Raw genomic sequence first — 21,571 nt, 5'->3', positions numbered from 1 at the left:
GCCAGTAACAAATTTGTCTGCACAATCTACAAAGGCATACCCACCTGTCTCTGGGAAAAGAGTTCTTACTCTGAACAGATTCTCAGTTTTTTTGAAGATACCAGGGTAGTGTTTACAGATTTAAGTGTAAGGCATTCAGAGGGTCATCAGTTTGTAATAATTTCATAACATTAAATTCAAGCAAAAAATATTACTTGGTGGTTCACCCTAGCCTGGATTTTCCTGACTAGAGACTTATTTGAAAAAAAGAAAAGGAGCTTGGGAATTTGCAAAACAAGGAGCATCATGGAGTGAAATAGAATTTACAAGGGAATTAATAGTTTGGGGAGCAGAAAAAACTATACCCATTTTTAAAGCAATACTTGAACCAGTGTGGAGAGGTTGCAAGTTCTTACAAACATTGAGTGCATCACCTTTCAAAGAAACTACAGGGATGTTGGCTGCAATATTTATTAGTTTAATTTCTTTGCAATAGAAGCCAACAATTCACCAGCACACAGTGTGCTAGAACAGTATGCATTTTATTTCTCAATGAATCAGCAACTTAAGTTAAATGTAAGAGCTTTTACAACAAACTTATCTTGGGTTTTTATCATAAAAGGTTAATTACTTACCCAATGATATGCTGATCAATGAAATTTAAGTAGCCTTTAAAATGCAATAAAAATAGCACAAAAACAAGGCACACTTGTTGAAACCATGCAGGAAAACAAATTGCATGCTCTCATTCCACTAGAGTGAGTGGCTTTAGTAGCACTAATCCACACTCTGGCAGAGAAAAGGTACAATACAAACAATACCAGAGAACTCACAAATAGTGCTCTATAGAGTGAGGTAGTGTTTTCACAAAAGACTAGTCCCGATGCTCTCCTCTCTTTTAAGTATCCACACCCAAAGTTTCCCTCGTAGATACTCTTAGGAAGATGGAAATGGAAGGAGAAAGCAGAGTGATGGGATTGTGGCAGAATGAATGCATAAGCAGCTTTACTACACAAAAAAGTTAAGGAAAACAGTCAAAGGATTCCAGAGAAAACAGCAGATAACAAGAAGTAAATATTTGTCATTACAAATAGTTTCATCTGTTACATGACTTTCTGTAGCACAGCAACGTGAAATGCTTTTTGAATTTTATTTTTTATTAATTATTCAAATATATTAACCCACTTTCCAAGTTCACTCCTGGTGGTTCAGATTTATATGGCAGATCCAACTAAGTAAATTTAAGAGAACAGCCTTCTACACCATTTCTATTTCCTTTTCAGATAAACCATCCCAGTATCTCAGAAACTCACAACTATGATGCACCCATGCAAAAGAAATGCCTGTGTGGGGGTAACTCAGCACTGTAACTCAATCAAAAAAGGCTGAAGACATGATCTAAAATGTACTGGTGATAAGCATTAACTTAAAGCAATTTTCAAGGTAATTAAAAGTACTTATTCATCTAGAAAACATTTCAGCTATAACATTAAATTTGTGCACAAAAGTCTTCCAAACTATTAGTAAGGCTCAGTTCTTTCTGACCCTTCTTCATTCTCTTTGAATTTTCTCTTCCCCATAAATACAAGCAATCTAAGAAAGTGATTTTTTGTTATTATTCTATATAACCTTTATCACTGAATATGAACAAAACATGAGAAACCAGCAGACTTTCATGTTTAAGTTGTAAATATTGTTCCATATTAGAATTCTATGGATATAAAAAAGCTGTATTTACTATAATTCACTGCAGTTTATGTAGCAGCTCCATGAAATTGTCTTTATAGAATGTACAGGAATCTTTTCAGTTCTCCTGCATGAAGAAGCCTTCCCATGGTATTTCCCCCCACCTAACTGTGAAGCCTTTTTGTACCTGGTTTTGGAAAACTTGAATTTAACACAGTATCATATTATTTTATTGTTGTAAACTTGTATGTTACTTTCTATTATATTCTTTATAATACTGGAAAGAAAATGACTTGAAGTTAAATATGGAGTCATTTGTAGCAAGTGCTTTTCTGAGCTGGTAGAGCAAGTAAAAAATAAGAAGGTTAAAGAGGTCCTGCATTATGACCTACATTCTCAACCCACCCAGGCAGTCTTGTTCTCTAGGCAGAACATCAGATGCAGCAATAAGAAATTTGAGATCCTGTTTCCAAATTTCCTAACTGGTCAGCTTTGTGAAATGAACTTCCCCTTTCTGTGCCCTAGAGTTTAGATTGTCTACTTTAGAGACAATGTTAGAGAATGCTTGTTTAAAACAGGAAGGTAAAAAATTAACTTATGTCAAAGCCTCTGAGCATTTGCTGGGGAAGTTAATCTAATATAGAGAAGCAGAATTGTATGGAAAGGATTGGAAATTGTGGATGAGAGAACTCTGAATCATTTAAGTAAGAGGCTTTAGTTTATTTTAAGAAATATATTCAATTTGTTTATTCAGAAATAGAACAAGAAAATACAGATATCTGATCAATTGAATCTAGTGCATAAAAGAGACAGCAGACTTTCTGGGTGCTGCACTATTCTGAAACTGATGCTAAGCACACCATAATTCTATTCTGCTACTGCTTCCTCTCTACTGGAGTAATTATTTTCTTTTTCTGCTGAGTTCCAGAGTTTCCCTGAATTCAGTACAGTGAGGTTAAAAAGATAATGTGGGGATCTATTCCAAATGAGTCTTTTTTTACCTTTTAAGATAGTTCAGAAATACTAATTCCAAACTGTGCTCTATACACCCTGGAACAACCATGTAATCACTAGTCAATGATGTAAATTGTTTGGGCTATTAAGGTTTGATTTGTTACCACCCTGATGCAGCATTTTAACTTAAAATTGAGCAGACAAATTTGCAAAATGCATGCAAAAATATCCAAGGCTTGAAAACTATATTCCCTTGTCAGTATTTCAGTCATCACTTCCAGAACTTCTCCTCTAATAGCAATGCTGAAAAACAGCAAAACTCAATGGTAAGCTTCACATATCTCTTTAATACTGCTATCAGTTTACTTTAATACTGCTATCAGTTACAACCAGGAACATTACTTTACTAACCTGAAATAAATTCCAAAACAAGCTATTTTACAGTCCCATAGGATAATCCCTAGAGTGACAGAATCTTTTTTTTTTTAATGTTTTGCACAAACAAATAAACAAGTCTGCAAACAACAATCTGATAGCAATCTCCTCCAAGTGTTCTGCCACTGTAACATCAACTGCACAGTATTCATTTCATGATGAGGACTTCAGTACCTTCAAATCTCCAGCAATACCCTAAGCCAAAGCAAGCAAGTTTACCTGAACTCAAGGAAGTGGGTTTTTCCCAGTTAGTTCCTTAAAATTCCTCATGCTAATCCCATACTATTTATAGAAAACACTGTGTAATAAAAACATGCAGCCTTTCAAGTCCAGGAAAGGAGCATTCTTTAAAGAAAAATCACACTGATTAAAGAGTAATGTTTTAACCAATAGATAGCTATAATACTATCCTACTAAAAAAGTGGACCTTACAATACACGTTTTGAAAGAAGAGAAAGTAAAAATCCATGGCATAATGTGTGTTAGTAAAGCAGTGTGTCATACCACCAAGCAGGACATGCTGGAAGTACTCAAGAGATATCCATGACAAAAGGGTGTCCAGCAGAATGGAACTTACGGGCAGATTTCTTGCCGAGTCCAAGTAGAGGATAAGCAATGCAGATGAAAGCCCATCATTGGCTTGGTCTTTGTCAGCTCTAATGCTTGTTAGCACCTAAACCAAAAGCACACTGTAAGCCTTTCTGAAAATCAAGTACTGCTATTCCTGTCTCATTTCTGAAAAATATTTTAAAGACCTCCTGAAACACAAACGTTCACAAATTCACCCTGTGACACAAAAAGTAAGTTTTCAAGACTCGTATAGATTTTTATGGGATTTTTATTAGATTTTTATTTCCATTTTTATGGAAATTTCCACCACATTTCCTAATTATTTTTTTTAGATTGGACAGATTATAGTATCATATCCAGCTTTATATCCTGGGCTAATGAAATGTTAGTTGCTATTCTCAAACAATGGCATTAAGAGAAAAGAATAGAATGACAAAAGCATTTTAAAATCCCATGTCACGTTATAGTCCCAATAGTACATTGACAGTTAGGAATGGTTTGAGATTTCTGTAGACAGATAGCTTGGAATAAAGTTACAGGTTTATCCGACTGCACAACAGCTAGAGAATTAAATTACTTATGTAATTAACAAACAAAAAAATCACTATAAAATCACCCCACAATGATTAAGATTAGAATGAAAGTAATGTGTTCCTTTAATACCTTGTCTAGATTGTCAGCAGTTGGCATCAATGTGAGCCATTCCAGTTTTAAATGCAACTTGCCTTTGGACACTTCATCCAAAGTAAACCACTGAAAATCAAGCAAAGTAATGTGAAATACTTTGACACCAAACAAATGCATGACTGCAATTGGTTCTTCAGGACATTTAGGAAACACTAAGCTCTACCAGACATCTCTTAGAGTTGAAGTCTGCATAAACTGAAAAAATCTGATTCATTGTTCAAAAATCACATAAAATATTACAACACAAATAACAAGAAATAACATAACAAAAACAGGCAGACAAACATAACTATGTAACTCTGTTATATAGTAAAAGCATCTTTAAAATACCAAGAGAATTCTTTAAGTTCTATAAAGGTGTTCTGGGAATACAAACCCTGCATAACGTTACTATAAAAACTTGTCTTACATATAGGACAAAAATTAGTCTGCTAAGTCTAATAATAGTTAAACTGGGTAATTAACTACTCTCTTGCAAGAAAAAACTCTCATCAAATATGTGTTACTATTTTTTGCATTTACATAGTAGCAACCTTAAAACCTCAAGACAGTCGAAAAATGGCATTATTTTCCAGATGTCACCAGTTCAGATATTTCTTAAACCACTGTACTGATCATCAGGGGATCTATTTCTATACCATTAAGGTTATTTTTGCACATATAGGAACAATACTCAGGAAAAAATAATGGAAGAACAACTACATATATAACTTATGGATCTTTTTAAACCAAAAACTTACTGAACTTACCTCATCTAGAAGACGCTCCTTTTCAACTTCAATTAAATCTATCATCAAACTAGAAAAAAGGGAAAAAAAGAGTAGTGTTTTAGCTAAGAAACAAAAGATCTAATACAGAAGTCAGCTTCCCCTGTGCTTGCTGAGTAACCAGGCTTCCAGTGAGATCAAAAGAGCAGAATACTATTCCTTTAGCCCCTAAGAGAAAGAGAATTAGGGAATGAAATGGCTGAACAAAGATGAGTGCAGGGTAACAGAAAATACGCCTATGCTAGAGCCCAGTTTGTAGCTACAAGAGCAATGACACAATATGGCTCACATATATATGACCAAAACCTCAAAACAGAGACCATGTCCAAACTACCCTCTGCAAACAGCACCTGGACATATTCTGTGACCAAATTCATGCTCTGGCAGTGTCTGGGAGAGTGCTGGTTCACACAAGCTAAAAATGTACCAGGGAATGAATCTGCTAAAAATTAAACAGGGCAGACAACTCCATGCCAGTGCATGAGCATTTGTCTGGCTTTTTATTTTATTAGTACTGATGTATACATTATATCACTTCCCCCACCACCACCTCAGTGTAAGATTAGGGAAGTGCAAAGAAAAGAAGCCTTTGTACTACCTACTTCTTTATTTTAATGAGAAGTAGGTACTGTTGCTCCTGTTAAGAGAGAAGGAGCTGGAAAGATAAGGGAGTTCTACTCTGTATGGAAAGCAACAATGGGAAGCTCCAAAACTCTGCAAGAAATAAAGGTGACAAATTACTGGAGAAAGAAGGTGACTGAAACCCTGAGATGTTTATGGGTAAACACCTGTGGCCTGTGGAATCTAAGAGTGACTCATGTTTGCAAAAGCATTACAGAAAATTTTTTTCTTTAATCAAATAGTTAAGATCAGCTCTAAGAGAAAAATAAACTAGAGACAGTCATTTAAAAGCTATGATGATGAAGAATATACACAGTTATAAAACTGTATGAACTTTGCCTGAAGAAATAATTAAGACTTAGTGTTAGCTGACAAACATTAAACAGCCAGGGCACAATTCTGGGAACCCACAATACTTACCTTATTTTTTTAAAAAGACATAAACATATAGATATGTATATATATACACAAGTACATTTTAATATAAATATATTTATATACATGAAATAATTAGGGAAGTACTTACTACCATAGTTTTGAAAAGATAATTGATTTATAAATAGTTATATAGCAAAACCACAAGTGCAATAAAATAAAAATAATAAAAAGACTACATTACAATATTTCACCTCTTTTCAACACCCACTAACATATTCTCCATAACATTTACCTTCCCAGGAAGTCATCTTTGTCTGGGTCTTCATCAAAGAGCTCAATCTCTAGTTCCTGTCCTGGATGTTCATACACTAAAGCCTGGAAGCACAGTGAGATGGCATTGTCAGGGTTAAACTAAACTAAAAAGTTGGTCAAATGGCACAGTAACAGTAAAACAGTGGACTGCAGTGCCTTTGTGTAATAACATAGATCAATAAGTAAATGCTTTAAAAAATGCAATTTAAGGAGCACAGAGAGATGAGATTTGCTAATGTTTTTCCAATGAGATTTACTAATGTTGGCTATAAAAGCCTAAACTGCTTTTCAGAATTACTGGTGCTTAGCCTAGACAAAAAAAAAAAAGTATATACATCAATGGGGAATTTCTGTTTTTTGTTACAGAACTCTGGGCTTTTTTAGCTCCTTGAGGACATTCCCATTGTATCTTCTTTAACAAAAGAAACTTTAGAGGACAACTTTACAGAATGTACAATATGGTATTTTTATTGGTTATACCTCATAAACTTCATTCCATTTTGGATTGAGGTTTTCTTTGATGACCTTGCTTTGGAAAATCTGGTTGCCCACACGGATGATTCCATAAGGATCTGACTTTCCTTTGACAATCCCTTTTAAGTAAGTATCTTTCCCCTCCAGATCCTGAGCTTCAATAAAGTGTATCCTTAGAACACCCTGAAAAAGGAAAAGATGGGTCTATGTAGTAATGTGAAAGCTTCCATGTCATCACAATTTATGTAATGGATGTTTGTTTTATAATTTCCATTGCGATTTCCTTAACGTGAAACTTAGTTTGGACACACTGTAAATAGAGGGATATCAATGATGATCCCAACACACAATAGACCTAGCACTCAAGAGATTCCTGGAAAGAAAAACTGTCATCAACCATCAGAAACATGGCAGTTATACCAAGAAACACCATGCTATTGGAAGTGAGTAGCAACAAATAGTAACAACTTTTAAGTGAAGCACACTAACAATAATTTACAGTGATAATATAAACCATGTGCTACTTAATTTTTAGTCTACACAGTTTAAGATTCTAGCAAAAGAGAAAAAAAAAATCTTTCTTGTTGTTCTTATGAAATATTAACTCCACAGAAATTGCTTATAAATTAAATCACTTCAGTGACTAGATTAACAATAACTTGTACTACTGCAGTAACCACATTTAGAAATTCACACATGTGTCCTTAACAGTTACTACTGCAGAAAAAACTAAATGCCCAATTGTTAGTATTAACAGAAACATGCTTACCTTTGGTATAGGAAACCGCAGTTGAGCAATCTGCACTTCACTGACAAGGGGGACTGTGATTCTATTTGGAAGGACCAAGTAGTTGGATATTATATCCAATATTATTGTATCTGATAAGCCACTGTTGGAGAAAAGAATCCTCAGTTACTTCATCAGAATGAAAGATGTTATGTCACACCAATAGAATCCTTTTGCTACTTAAAAACCGAAATGGAGAAAATATTTGCCTTTCTGGGGGGGAAGAAAACACATCCGTTTTTTAAATACCTTTTTTTAAGTAAAGGATTCTTGCCCAAATGGCCACCAGGTGGAAGCAGCTGACACTAAATAGCAGAAGCCACAGGGATGAATAAAAAGTTCCCATTTCCACGTCACAGCCCAATTCCCCCCTCACCACCGGCTTTTAAAACCAGCCAGGGTAAAAGGCTATTGCATAAGTTTTCCTGCTTACATTGCATATAACCAAGCAGATGGTAACTGTTAATTTACTTTTGAATTTAAATAATGATTTAACTGTCCCTGGAAGTTTGGCTACCCATTCCTGTATTGTTATGAAACCAATTGTCCTTTTGAGCTGGGAGGACCATCATTTAAACCAGAGACACACTGAAAAAAAAACTCGTGGCTGAGTAAAATGTAGCCTAGGGAAGCAAAACAGGTTTTGTTCTGTGAAAAGGGAGTGGCAGTGTAATCACACTGGTAATGAATCATTTAAAAACCTAAACCCACACCCTTCTACAAACACAGAAAGGAGAACAATTTCCTAAGCTACAAGTTCACCCAGTTTGGGTCTGAACTGACAACAAATCAGTTCCCTGTCAGACCAACAGCATTGTTTCCTCACGGTGCCTACATGGGCCACAGGCAGAACTAGAGTGCTACAATGCACCATGGAACACAAGTATCCCGGAAGATTTCAGGAGTCTGTGCAAAGGTTCAGAGAGAAAATGATAAAAACACTTGAGATACTCTGAACTGCAGGTGCAGTCTCGCTAAAGCTGGTGGAGCTGCTTCAGGGATGAACGATTCCTCCTCCTAAATACACTTCACGATTCCCTTTTTAGTCTTTGTGAAATCAAGATGCAGATAATGTTTGATAACTTAGAACATTTTTTGGATGAAGCACTTATGTGTAAGCACCTTGTGAAGTTTTCCTAAGGCTGAATCTGCAGCTGGGAGTAGCTCTGACTCAGGAGGTAGCACATAAAACCAAAAGTGCTGCAGTGTGAAATACATACTACATTTTCATTTCAGAAGGAAAATTTGTGGTGAGCAATAGCCATTATGCTGGAGAAGGGTAACAGAAGGAACCCATTTAATACAATCTCATCCATTAGAAATGCACATTGATCTTTCATGCCAGAGATTTGCAACCTGCACAGCCTGTATCCTCTTGGCTACCCACTTCCATTGTAAATCCAGATGAACTATCATACTTGATAGAACATTGGATGACTTTTTAATGGTATCCTGTACAACAGGAACAGAAGGAGCTCAAGGCTGTATCAAGATCAATGGACAGGTCTGTGCAGACCTGTGGCTAGAACGAAGCAACAGGGGATAAGGTTAAGATACTGCTCAGAGGAAATGTTTAATGTTAATTCACATCTGCCCAAAAGGAGTCTTCATTCTCCTTCCCTTCATGCAGAGCTTATTCAATCATATTTACAGAGACTGTCATTCTACATGAACCCTAGAAATTCATGGTTTCAGTAATTCTTAAGACTACTACTACCAGAAGATAATTGTGTTATCTGAGAAGTAGCTTACTTTAGCCATCATTTTAACATGTTGCTTTTCAAACTTTTTCAGTTCCATTTCGCTAAACATCTAGTTTTCAATTTATGTGTGCTAAACAATCTCTGAAATGAGCCAAGAAAATAGAAATCATTATTTTGTTAGAGTTGACATAAACACTGAAGATAAACATCTCAACCAGTCTTAACATTAAAAGGGAAAAAAAGGCTGAGGTAATGGTAACTTCACAAGCAATAAGCACACTTTTCAAAATACTTCAAAACTTCAGTGGAAAGATCAGATAAATTTGTTTTGTTCCTGCTTTTGTTAGTATCTCTACCTGGAAAGAAGAGAAAGTTCTGCCTTTATGCTCAGTGCCTTAAGGAGAAAACTAACTGACCTAGGTCAGAGAAAGCAAAGGAGCAGTGCAAGAGAGGCAACTTTAAAGAAAGGTTATCTTCTCTAGTATTTAGCTAAGATTGCAGACATTACAAAATTAGCTGCAGGCATAAATAAATGGACTCTAGACAAGCAAAAGGTTCAGACATTGACTAATGTTCAAATAGAGCTACAGCAAGTGTCCTCAACGAAGAGAAAGAAACAGCCAGAAGCACAACACAGCCCAGTCACTGGGAGGAGTCACAATCCTTTATGCTAGGACCAAACCACACCTCTGTGACTCCAAAGTCAATCTCGTAATTTTATCCCAACATAAATGCTTGAATTTCACTAAAACACCTGAGAAAAAGAGCCAGCATTAATGAAATTTCACTGAGTGTTACACAGAGAAACTGGACTCCTAGGAGGTCACAGATATCCTGTCTTCAAAAACATGGAGCTGAAAAAGAACACTGAAGATCATAACTAACTAGTGAATTAAATAAATTCCAAATTAAATTAATTAATTAAATAAATTCCAAAACAACAACATGGTTTCAAGCTGTTTAAAACTTATCTAGTATTAGCCAATTGGAATGCTCCCAGATACAAGCATTCTTCATGAATACAAGGCAAAAATTACAATCTTTTAATTGTTCTGTTATTTAAAATAAGAGGTCTGATCTATGGATAACAGAGACAAAACACTGACCAAGCAATAGAGAAAGATGTAGCAATTTCAACCCTTATGTTGATGCATCATTGATAAACAGCTTCCTAAGATCATAAGACTCTAGTTATTCATTCTAAGTACAATTATTTCTTCAGTTCATAAAAATGAAAGAAGTCTGAAATGTTTCATATAGTTTATTAAACTGTGTCTTCAAAAGCTCAATTTCATTGCAGAAAAATAATTGGCAGTTACATCCCTTTTGTATTGCTCTGTATTTAGCTCTACCTAATTTTTATCTTAGAATAGGCAACTATGTATTTTTCCTGTGCTGCCTTCATTTGTACTGCAGCCACAGCACATCTCTCAATTCATAGAGTGTTTTTACTGTATCTCAAACAACCATAACATCTCCCCATCACCCACATCCCCTCCTGACAGCACTTGAGTATTCTCACAGCCTGGCTCCTCCTCACAGGGAAATTTTAATTCCACTTCTAAGCTATACTAATGATGGAATATGAATCACTTTTGTATCTTTCTCCTTGGGGAAGTCATATAGGAAGAGCAATGGAAGTTGTTAACAGCTGACAGGGAAGCTTCCAGCAGCAAATGCAGAAATTCAATTAGTAGAAGACATTTGCAAACAGATTATGAATTAGTAGTTCAGTGTGGAGCCAACAGTTGCAGCACTAAAAAGGTACCTGTGACAGCAGCAATCTCTTGTTCATCATTGTTTATAACAACTACAATATGTCAACTTGTCATACCAAAATATTCAACTTATCTATACAGATAAGAAAAACAAATACAGCGCTAAAGAAACCTCTTGGCAAGGTAGAGAGTAGAGAAAGCATGAGTCACCTCAGTTACAGTTACTATAGAAACTATACCACGTCTAGATGGCACCGGTTTGTGCATGTGTGGCCAAGTTTGGTTGCTCTGGAAACCATAAACTTGAGTTATTTAGCGAGACTTTGTTTACATCTGAGGCTTTGTGTTTGCAGTCAGGCAAATATGCACCAGGATATGAATCTCAGGAGCTTAGTAAGCTTAAGTACTAAATGTAAATTTAGTCCTGTTATGTCAAAAGAGCGAATTATTACTCAGGAGCTGTATTTTGGAAGCCATTTTCTCTCACTCATGAAGAAAATCTCTTTCCTCAGAGGCAGCCTTAAGCAGGCTTGAAACATGAGCAATTCTTGCAGCCATTAACCTACTTAATGCAAGTTCTAATTTGAAACTGTTCAACTGGGATTCCATGCAATGGCTTCACGTGTCTAAGTAAAGCAAAACCTGCTTCACACACAAAATTGAGCTCTAAAGGATTAATTTAATACCTAAATTCAAACCCTGTTTTTAAACAATAAAAAATAATTCTGCAGTCAGCCAGCTCTTGAGAGTATGGGATCTAATAAAAGGGGTAGTCACAAAATACAGGCATGTATCAGATCCACCATTATCTCCTTAGCCATTGTCTCCATATTAAAAAGCCCCTGGGTATCTATTATAACTTCATAATTATGAATATATTCATGGATTTAACTTTATCAGGATTGCATGATTCAAAGCAGCTTGGTTTTCACCTCTATTGATGCTTTCTTCTTTGGGGTTTTATCATGTGGTATTAGGAAAAGCTCCAAATAAGCTAAGCATTTTTTTTACAGCTATATATGGTCAATATTTCTGCTACTCCATTTGATCTTCACATAATAAACTGAAAGCTTTAAAAAAGCTTTAAAAGAGAGGCACTTAAAGAGATTAGAAAGTTTATTTAGTTTGAGTACAGTCTTAAGGTATTTCTAACTACCTTTACAGAAGCAAATAGAGATGGATTGGCATACAAAGCCAGGAGCCAAGATGCTGTGAACCCACTGGTGTGAAAAAAAGGACTGTTGGTCTTTCTGCTGTCCTAGGCCATGGCAGATAGGAAATTCACACAATTCTGGAAGTCTGGAAAGGCTGAGAACACTTAAAAATGCAGATTAAAAATTGTATTTTCAAAGTATTGTTAACAAGGCCTACTAGATATGCTTTTGATGTACTTTGACTTGTAGTGAAATCACTGCCTTCTGCAAATTGAGCAATTTCATATAATTCTACATTATAACTGCTCAGAGTCATCTAACCTAAATATGATTTAATTGATGGTCTTCAGATTTTCTGGGGTTTACTAGGGTGCAGATATAACAAACACTGCTCTAGGTATACTCACTTCAGGCCAGGAACATCCAGAAGATTGGTCAGTCCAGTCCAGTTAATTTCCAAAAGCTGTGAATTAGAGAAAAGTGGGAGGAAAAGAAAAGAAAGAAAAAAAGAAAAGCAACTTAGAATTCATAAAAGTCAGGAAATAAAGCCAATCACTATAGATTCTGATCTGTGGAGAGTTAATAACCAGTTTCCAGGATTTTCTCAAACAAATGAAACAAGTCTTTTCCATTCTAAGGAATATTTAGACACATTTTTTAAAACAGTTATAAAAACTCACCATCCTCTTATCCACTCTTACACATACACATAAATACACACACTCACCCCCAACACACCCATGTACACAGGATCTACTCCATATAACCAATATAGAATAATGAAATGTGGTCCTATTTTCTGGAGAAATATTTTTTGATTCAACATAGACTTGTTATAGACGAACAGTCACCAACATAAATTTGCGAAAGTATAATAAATTGAAGAAGAATCTCCTGTGAGACCAGGAAAATAAGTGATCTAAGACATGACCTACAGAAAGAATGAAGGATTGGAATTAAGAAGGTGGAAGGAGGACAAGACAACAGCTTGCAAACATAGAGAAGGCTGTTTTCAATGACCAAGAGACAAATTCATTCAGCACTGAGGCAGTAAAGAAGAAAGGTATCAACAGGATTAAGTATCAAAGTGAGAAAAATCCTCAGACATAATTAACATTGCTAGATTACATACACTTTCTTCACTGAAAATCTTTACAGAATATAACACTGTATAAAGGTACCTATTGCAGGACTGCTGCTATCAACAACTAATGTAAAATGTCCTTGTCAATCCTATAATATTCTAATTCCAGATAACAAAACCAACAGAGTCAAGTTCCCTTATTTCCCTTCCCACTGAATGCTTTCTATTAACTGCATAGAACTTAACTGAATATACAAGCAACAAACAAATCCAAACTCACCCAATCACCACCAAGTTTCCAAACCTAAATAACCCAATCTAAGCATAACTGCATGAAAAAAGGATTTTGAGATTCCTCAGTTAAGAGATTAACTGTAGTGTTCAGCTAAAAGCTGAAACAAAACAACAGATCTCTACAAGAATATATGTTGTGTATTTCCACAGACAGGAATCATCACGCTACATCCACTGTCTTTTTAAAAAAAATAGCACAAACCTTTCTTTTAAAAAAGGTCTATTAATAGTTTAATTAGTGATTTCCTTTGTGAATACTTCCACTAAAGATAATACAATACATTTACTCATAATAAGGAGCACTGTTACTTAATATACTTTTGTAACGGTGGCAAAATATTTCAACAATGTTACCTATAAACAACATTACCTGGCCTACCTGCAGCAAACAATTAAGCTGAAAAAAATCATTATCCTTATAACGAAAAAGGTAGTAAGATGTAATAACCAGATATTTCAAAACAAAAGGCAAGACACATCATGGGACATCGTGCGAGAATCTACACGAGCCAGCAACATGTCCTTGCCACAAAGAAGGATAATGCTGATCTGGGCTACAAAAATTACTGCCAGCAGACTGAGGGAGGTGACTCTTCCCCTCTGCTCGGTGCTGAGGCCACACCTGGAGTGCTGTGTCCATGCTGGGCTCCTCAGGACATGGACATACTGGGGAGAATCCAACAAGGAGCCATGAAAACGATTAAGGGACTGGAGCATCATGTCACGAGAGATGTCCAGTGCCTTCATTATCCTTGTGGCCCTTCACTGGACTTGCTCCAGGATGTCCATATCTCTGTTGTACTGGGGAGCCCCACACTGGACTCAGCACCCCAGATGTGCCTCACAACCTCCCTCAACCAGCTGGCAATGCTTTTCCTAAAGCAGCCCAGGGTGCTGTTGGCCTTCTTTGCCACAAGTGCACATTTCTGAGTTCTGTTTCCCTTTCTGTCCAGCTGAACACCACCTCTCTTTTTCTGCAAAGCTGCTTTCCAGCCAGGCAGCCTGTCCTGGTGCAGGCTTTCTAGGCACAGGACTTTGCATTTCCATTTGTTGAACTTCATCAGATTCCTGTTGGCACATTTCTCCAGCTTGTCAAGATCTCTCTAAATAGCAGTACAACTATCAGATGTATCAAGCACTCCTTCCAGTTTTGAGCAAGCAAACTCACTCAGAGCACACTCTGTCCTGTCATCCAGGAACCCATTAGAGACAATTTCTTATAAAATGGGTTCTTTTAGACTGGTATGTAAGCTTTAGTTGTACAGTTCTACAATAACAAACTATGAGCTAGAACGGAGAACATTTATATGTAGGAAAACTAAAATTATTTCAGTACATTCTTCTTTGAAAATTAATTGTGCAAATTATCAGTATATGCTCTCAAATCTCTTCCTCATCTTAAATCCAAAAAAAAAAAGAGTTAAGAAATAGATAACTGCACCAGGACTAAAAGTCCAACTCAGTGTGAATAACTTCAGTTTTGCACTACTTCTTCACTCCTTCAAAGCCACAGATGTTTAAGTAATAGAGCAAACAAGTACCTTGGTAGTAGTTGATAAGACTAACCACAACTTGAGTTTTCAGACTAATTCTCTTGTTCTAATCACAAGCTTTAACTGTATATTATGTGACACTTTAAAAATCTATGTAGTCTGCCAAGGATCTGGAAGAAATAATTTTATACTGTTTTAAGACAAAGAACCTAGTTTATTATATGATTATTTTTTCATTATTCCTAGACAAAATAAAAGGGAAATGCTCATCATAAATATCTCCAAAAAGTGGTCCCTACCCAAAGGTGTTTGTACCTGCATCCCATATTTAACAGTTTTACATAATGATATTTTCAGACAGCATAGCAAATGAGAAAATATCTGCATTTCCTTTTCTTTTCCTGTTTTGTTTAGTGTATTGCATATGACAATTAATACAGCAAAGTCCTGTGCTGTCTCCTAAATAGACTTAACCCACTAAATGCATTGAGCAACACAATGCATGCTGAAATTCAGCATTGAGAAACATCTCCTATGCTCAACCGAAACCTGTGTCATAGCGGTTTCTGTATTAACTGCCACAATCCAAAACAAAATGAAGAACAACCTAAGAGGTGCCACTGACAACTGAAATATTTTCCACTGATGTGGCTAAAAAGCATTTCAAAAGGTTGCAACAGCATATGAAACACAAACAGTGCCTGTGGTACAACTTCACTGTCAATACTTTGATTATGACACACATCTTCTCAAAAACAAGGCTACCTATTCATTTAGTCATCAGTTCTCAGAGCATGAAGAATATAAAAAATAATTACATAAAAATCACGAAAAAACAGTGCTAGTAAGAGTGGCCATTTAGACAAGAACTGCAATTAGTACCTATAATATCAGAAATTCTCTTCGTCTACAGGAATAAATACAAAGGCCAATTTAGAAATGTTAAAGACAAATCTTTTCCAGTCAAAGTTGAAGCTCAGAAATTAAAAAAAAAAAAAACATTACTAAGGCTAAGCACTTTACAGGATTATTAGAAAAGCTTTGCAAATAAATCTTAAGCCATTAAACATTTTGGAAGGAACATGAGCCTTCCTGGCATAAATCAAGCTTTTGCTATTTGGGCTTTGAAGGCAAGTTCTCCTTGCAGACAAGATTTGTTACATTTGCCCACCACAGAGCTTCCTTTCCAGTTCTACCAGAAGCACCCAGCAGGAACATACAGTTTAATCGTAAGTCTACAGGTGTAAGTGACAAATGCTTTTTTCTGGTTTTGTTTGTTTGTTTTTTAATTTTAGTGTTCTATCTCTCCCTGCCATCACCCCGACATTCCTTTCAATAAGGTTGTTTAAATTCTGCACTTGGCTTTCAAACAATCAGACCAGCATAAGATACCCCTTTGGTAATGTAAGAAAATAAGAGTTTTCCACATGGCAACAATAACTCAGACAAAAAAATATACCTGCAGTAGTATAGAAATAGCAGTGGCAGCAGATGAACCCATAGTAGACTGAGAAGAAAGAGAGGCAAATCTACAGAATTGCTTGGTATGCAGGAGGAAACCCTTCTAGCCACAGTCCAACCAAATAACAAGGATTTTCATTCTACATCTTGGGCATTCACATGCCATGACTTGCTGGAGAAGAAGATGACCTCCTAACCTGTGGTCCTGAGGGCATGTTAAAGCAACATCACCACCCTAACTAACTGAAGAGCCCTACAGAGAAAAAGGGAATAAGCAAAAGACTGATGAATCTTTTATGAAGCACTGAATATAAAAAACTTCCATATTTAAAAAATAGCTAAACGATATTGTTTCCTTCTCTGTCACCACTTTGAGCAATGCATGATTCTCTTAGTTTAGCTAAATTCAGGGAATGCCAGCTGGTTCTCTGCAGCAGAAAAAACAGGGCACTGGAAAGACTGTGTTCAGGATTTGTCACCAAGTGAAATTCTGCCAGAAGCCAGAAATGATGCAGTGTCTTTCCACAACACATTGCAACTGAGAGAGGTGCTCAGCCTTGCAGAGACTCTTCCCAGCCACCTCACTGGCCTGGAGCAGGATTTCAGACACCAGTTACACTTTCCGACGAAGTAGAATGTGTGTCTTGTTACTCAAAGCTCTTTCAATTCTTCCTCTGCTCAGAGAAGTGAAAACAAATTATGTTTCCTCCCTGAAAACCAAGAAATTCATGTCTTACCAAGGCTCTGTACTGAGAACTAATGTAACACATAAATGCAGTAGAGTTTAAAAAAAAATAAAACAAAAGAATAAACTCCTGCAGCACATAAGAAAAGGCTAAAAACTGATGAGCTTTGAACATATTGGGTGTTCTCAATACCCTAGAAACCTTTATAAAAGGAAAAATATGTATTGGAATGTACAAAACACAGGGCCATAAATAAAGTTCACAGCCACACAAAACACTGCCAACCTTGTGGCTTGATTTGGCTGCCATTAGCACTACTAACTCTCAGAAGAGAAGCCATGGAGTATTTTAAAATGCTGATTAACAACTTCCTGCTAATCAAGTTATGGAAGCATAAGACTTCTGCAGGAAAAAATTAAACTCTACTACAGGGCACAATGATATAATTCCACGGGGTAAGTTGTGATTCTTCTCAGAAATTTATTACAAGGAGGGGACTAACGTGCCCTTTTCTGTTACTTGTGAATGATCATGCAGACACATGGTACAATTTGCCTGTTAACAGAGCACAGCTCATTACCATTACAGTGCTCACTGCTAACATTATTGCAATAATTTAATAAGTAACATTATCCAGTATATCTCCCCATATACATCTCCCCAAATATATGATAAACTCAGCCTCTCAAATAAGGTTTGACTACACGATACCACAGAAAGTCTTCCATCACTGCTATAGAAAACACAGCATATCTCTGTGTTTAACATTAATAAGCTTTTCAATTGTAACTCTCTGAAGATTTAAGTGAGATAAGAAAGATAAGATGCATAGCAGAGGGGTAAGAGACAGAGCAGACAAGTTTCGAGTTGAAGCGACCAGAAGGATCCCAGCTGACTTTACACAAGCCCAGTGCACCCACGGTTCTCCAGTGTCAGCTCCTCACAGCTTCATTTCAAGCCAATTCTCTCCACTTTCTCCCTTTCTACCAGTCTGCATTTCGGTTCACACCCTCGCACTAGTCTTGACAATCTCCTGATTCTGTAGTGAGCCAGCTCAGGATGCTAAAATACATCTGAAGGACAGGGAACTGGGCACTTCTTGTTGTGTTTAATATCCTGCCAGCTTATGTCCCTTACCCAGCTTCCTGCAGGAGCAGAAGTTTCAACACTAGCTTAGGAGAGACAACAACATTGACTAGGAGGGCACAGGGAGAAAAGAATTGGTACTGTGGAAGCACCAACTGTGATGGCCCTTATAACATCCCACAAGCTATGAAAATTTAAAATCACTGAAAAAATGAAAGTTATAGCAAATGATAAGTATGCTGAGTAACAGCGCAAATCTCTCGCTTTATAAGCAACAAGACTAATTCTTATCAAATCTTATTATAAGAGTACCTGCACATCAGCATTTATCCAGGTGTTTCACAAACTCCTTTAAAAGAGGTTATAGAGTTTTGAACATAGTCAACTAAAAGCAAACCAAAACAACATTCTTCTGCATTCTACATAACAACTTTGTGGTTTTTCCAGCCATTTCACTAGGACTCATTCTTGCTGCAAGCACTCCTTTTGAATCTAATATTTATCAATACTTACAATTTTGAAAGTCACCTCCAGCCAATTTTCCAAAGGCAGCCAATATTAAATGAAACTAAACCAATATTAAAATAAATCAAAACTACAGGACAGAACCAATCTGTAAAGTGAGTAGAGGGGGAGTAGTGCTTAAGTCAGCAAGTGGGAAGGCAAAACTGTGATTCTAAAAATGAGAGCTTTGGAAAAGCTGCCCACTTTTCCTGGAAGACATCCTGTTTTTCAGCCATTGTTCTTTTTAGAACAATAGTATTAGCATTTTCATGTGTTTATTCTGTTGGGAGGGTAGGGTGTTTTTTTTTAAGAGAAAAAGGTTGGGTTAGGACACACCTTCAATGCTGTGTCACTGAACAAGCTTTTGAAAATTACCACTTTGCAGTACAACTATAAACTACATACACTTCTATAACTGAACCAAAAATCAAAGTAACTATGTAGTGGTTTGGTCTAAAAGTAAAAGATAACAGAAACTTTGAGAAGCCAAATATTTGGTAAATATACATAATGTTAACATAAGGAGAAGGCTGTAAACAACCTTACAAATCCTGACTACTTACGCAGTGCTACCTTCTCTCTAGCATGGACACTCAGAGATTTAAAAGACTACTTCAAACATTAGAATGCACATATTTCTTTCCCTTGAAATCTCCTACATATTTGGACATATGAAGCTGATGAAACTTGTAGTACCTTTTTCACAATAACAACAAAATACAGTATATAAAAAGTTTCATACAGTGTAAGAACTCTTGAAGCATAAAAACCCCACGCATTACTCAGAAAAATGAGTGGTAAACTCATTAAACAAGTATGCTCAGAACTATTAATTTAGGCCATGTTGCCTTATATAGTCATTAAGGCCAGCAAACAGATGATACAGAGCAAGAGGAATTGTTGCCAGTTACTTTAGACTGGAAAATATGAGAACAAAATCTAGTGCTAGCTGCCAACTCATTCCTCTTCTCTTCTAACAAAAATATTTAAGAAAAGCTTTCCTCGGCTGTAGCCACTTGCTCTCTAGTAAGAGGGCAGAATTTGGGTATTGCTATAATAAGCATTATTTTGCATTTTTCTACAGAAGTTAAAAAAATAAACACCAAGAAAACACATGGCAGTGGGGAGAGAAGTCTGCTTGGAAAAAGCTGAACAGCCATGTATAACTGTCAAAATTATGGAACAACTTAATTATCTTTTGAACCATTCGCCCTTACGTTTGCTTGGACCTTGACCTCTAGCTTAGTTTTTAAATGAAAGGAGGGTGAAAAATACTTTTAATATTTTTGTAACTGAATACTTTGAGGGGGGGGCTTGATTTTTTAATAGTCCAAACTGATTCTCCAGTCTACTTCCCATTCTTTTTTGTCCCACTAGGTCAATCAAACCCCTAATAAAGTGTCATAGAGGTAGGAGTAAAGACAAAATGTGGACAAAGTACTTCCCAAAGTTCAGAAACTGACCACAGATGAGATGTGTTTCATTTGATATATTTTCAGTTTATTAACTCAGGTGCTAGTTGTCCTAGTTAAGCACTCTGAAGATGCATAAGACTTAGAGAGCATCAGGGAGAGAAAGAACTGGGCACAGTGCTGAGCTAAAATCTGCTGGAGAAGTCTCTGGGAGTACCAGAAGTGTAAGGCTTGGATACATGCTGCCAGAGAAGTGTCAGGAGCTGCTTACAAGCATGCCTGCTGCTGATCCCTCCCTCCCTATCCACTGCCAGCTTTCCTACTTCTCCTCCAGAAAGCACCAAAGCAGGAGTAGCTGCAGGAGGTACCCCAAGGAAGTGGCCCAGCCATGGCTCCAGCACTGGGTGACAGAACAGCTTCTGCAGAAGGACCGTGCTCTGTATTCACCTTCCCAGTGAATACAAAACAGAACTGAGAGAGACAACACAAACCACATCTAGAACATGAAGAAAGGTTGTTCCCATAGGGAAAAAAAAAAAAAGAAAAAAGCAAGCCTCTGTCCACAAAGCTAAACTCTTCCCCCTGCTCCTCTAAAACAGAATGTTTGCATTTAAATTGTTTATTGGATTGTCCCCGCAAGGAGCTGGGCACTGTACTGTGTCTGGAAATTGTTTAGGAGAGCACTAAATAGCAAAATAACATCAGAGAGAACATTAACAATTATCTAGTGCAAACCAGCATAAGGTAGCACTCAATCCTTGCCAGGGCCATGCTTAGTTTGTAGTATAAACATGAACAGTAACAGATGCCCTACACTCACACTGCTCAGCCAGAGGGTAAAAACGAGACAAAACTTAAGCAGATATCTCCTAATGTTTAGACTCACTTAAAAGAAATGTGTGGAAATCCAAATTTGGTTCATCCCAGTGTACTTCCCCAATTATTTCCAAATAAGAGCACGGATGTTTTATCAGCTTTGCATGAACTGATTCACTTCTACAAAAAACCTCACTAAATTAGCCACAAAATATTTCCAAATTCTTGCATACTTTATTTATATTTAAGTCTACATTCCCTCTACCCAAGCACACATGGTTTCTCTAGACAGATGAAACAAGCCACATAAATGACACAAGTGACACCACAAGTTTTTCCTAGGTCATACAAAAACACCCATACAAACCTACCTTTCCAACAAGGTAGCAAATATTTATCATAGAACATTTGTTCAAAAGAATTGTGTTTCAAGAATGTGATTTCCTTCAAGAAAATAACAACATATCTTCTAAAGCTGTTGAAGTAAAGAATTCACTCCCACCCCCCCCA

At 36.6% G+C, this 21,571-nt stretch overlaps 1 protein-coding gene across 4 annotated transcripts in view; it reads right to left on the bottom strand.

Annotated features, from left to right (window-relative positions):
- ESYT2 (extended synaptotagmin 2) overlaps nt 1-21,571 on the bottom strand; it is an 80,197-nt gene that overhangs the window by 17,588 nt on the left and 41,038 nt on the right. For 2 of the 4 annotated variants that reach the window (XM_064637970.1, XM_064637979.1), the window contains exons 7-14: nt 12,633-12,688; nt 7,633-7,753; nt 6,870-7,046; nt 6,370-6,452; nt 5,061-5,109; nt 4,288-4,377; nt 3,632-3,727; nt 813-914 (exon numbers count right to left, since the gene is read on the bottom strand). In XM_064637970.1, the coding sequence (XP_064494040.1) occupies nt 813-914; nt 3,632-3,727; nt 4,288-4,377; nt 5,061-5,109; nt 6,370-6,452; nt 6,870-7,046; nt 7,633-7,753; nt 12,633-12,688 (774 nt within the window). The remainder of the gene's footprint in view (nt 1-812; nt 915-3,631; nt 3,728-4,287; nt 4,378-5,060; nt 5,110-6,369; nt 6,453-6,869; nt 7,047-7,632; nt 7,754-12,632; nt 12,689-21,571) is intronic. The other 2 variants (XM_064637986.1, XM_064637997.1) reach the window with 1 other exon arrangement.

Source organism: Pseudopipra pipra, chromosome 1 (genome assembly GCF_036250125.1).
Source record: "Pseudopipra pipra isolate bDixPip1 chromosome 1, bDixPip1.hap1, whole genome shotgun sequence".
Classification (NCBI taxonomy): domain Eukaryota; kingdom Metazoa; phylum Chordata; class Aves; order Passeriformes; family Pipridae; genus Pseudopipra; species Pseudopipra pipra.
This window is presented reverse-complemented; position numbering and strand designations above follow the sequence as displayed.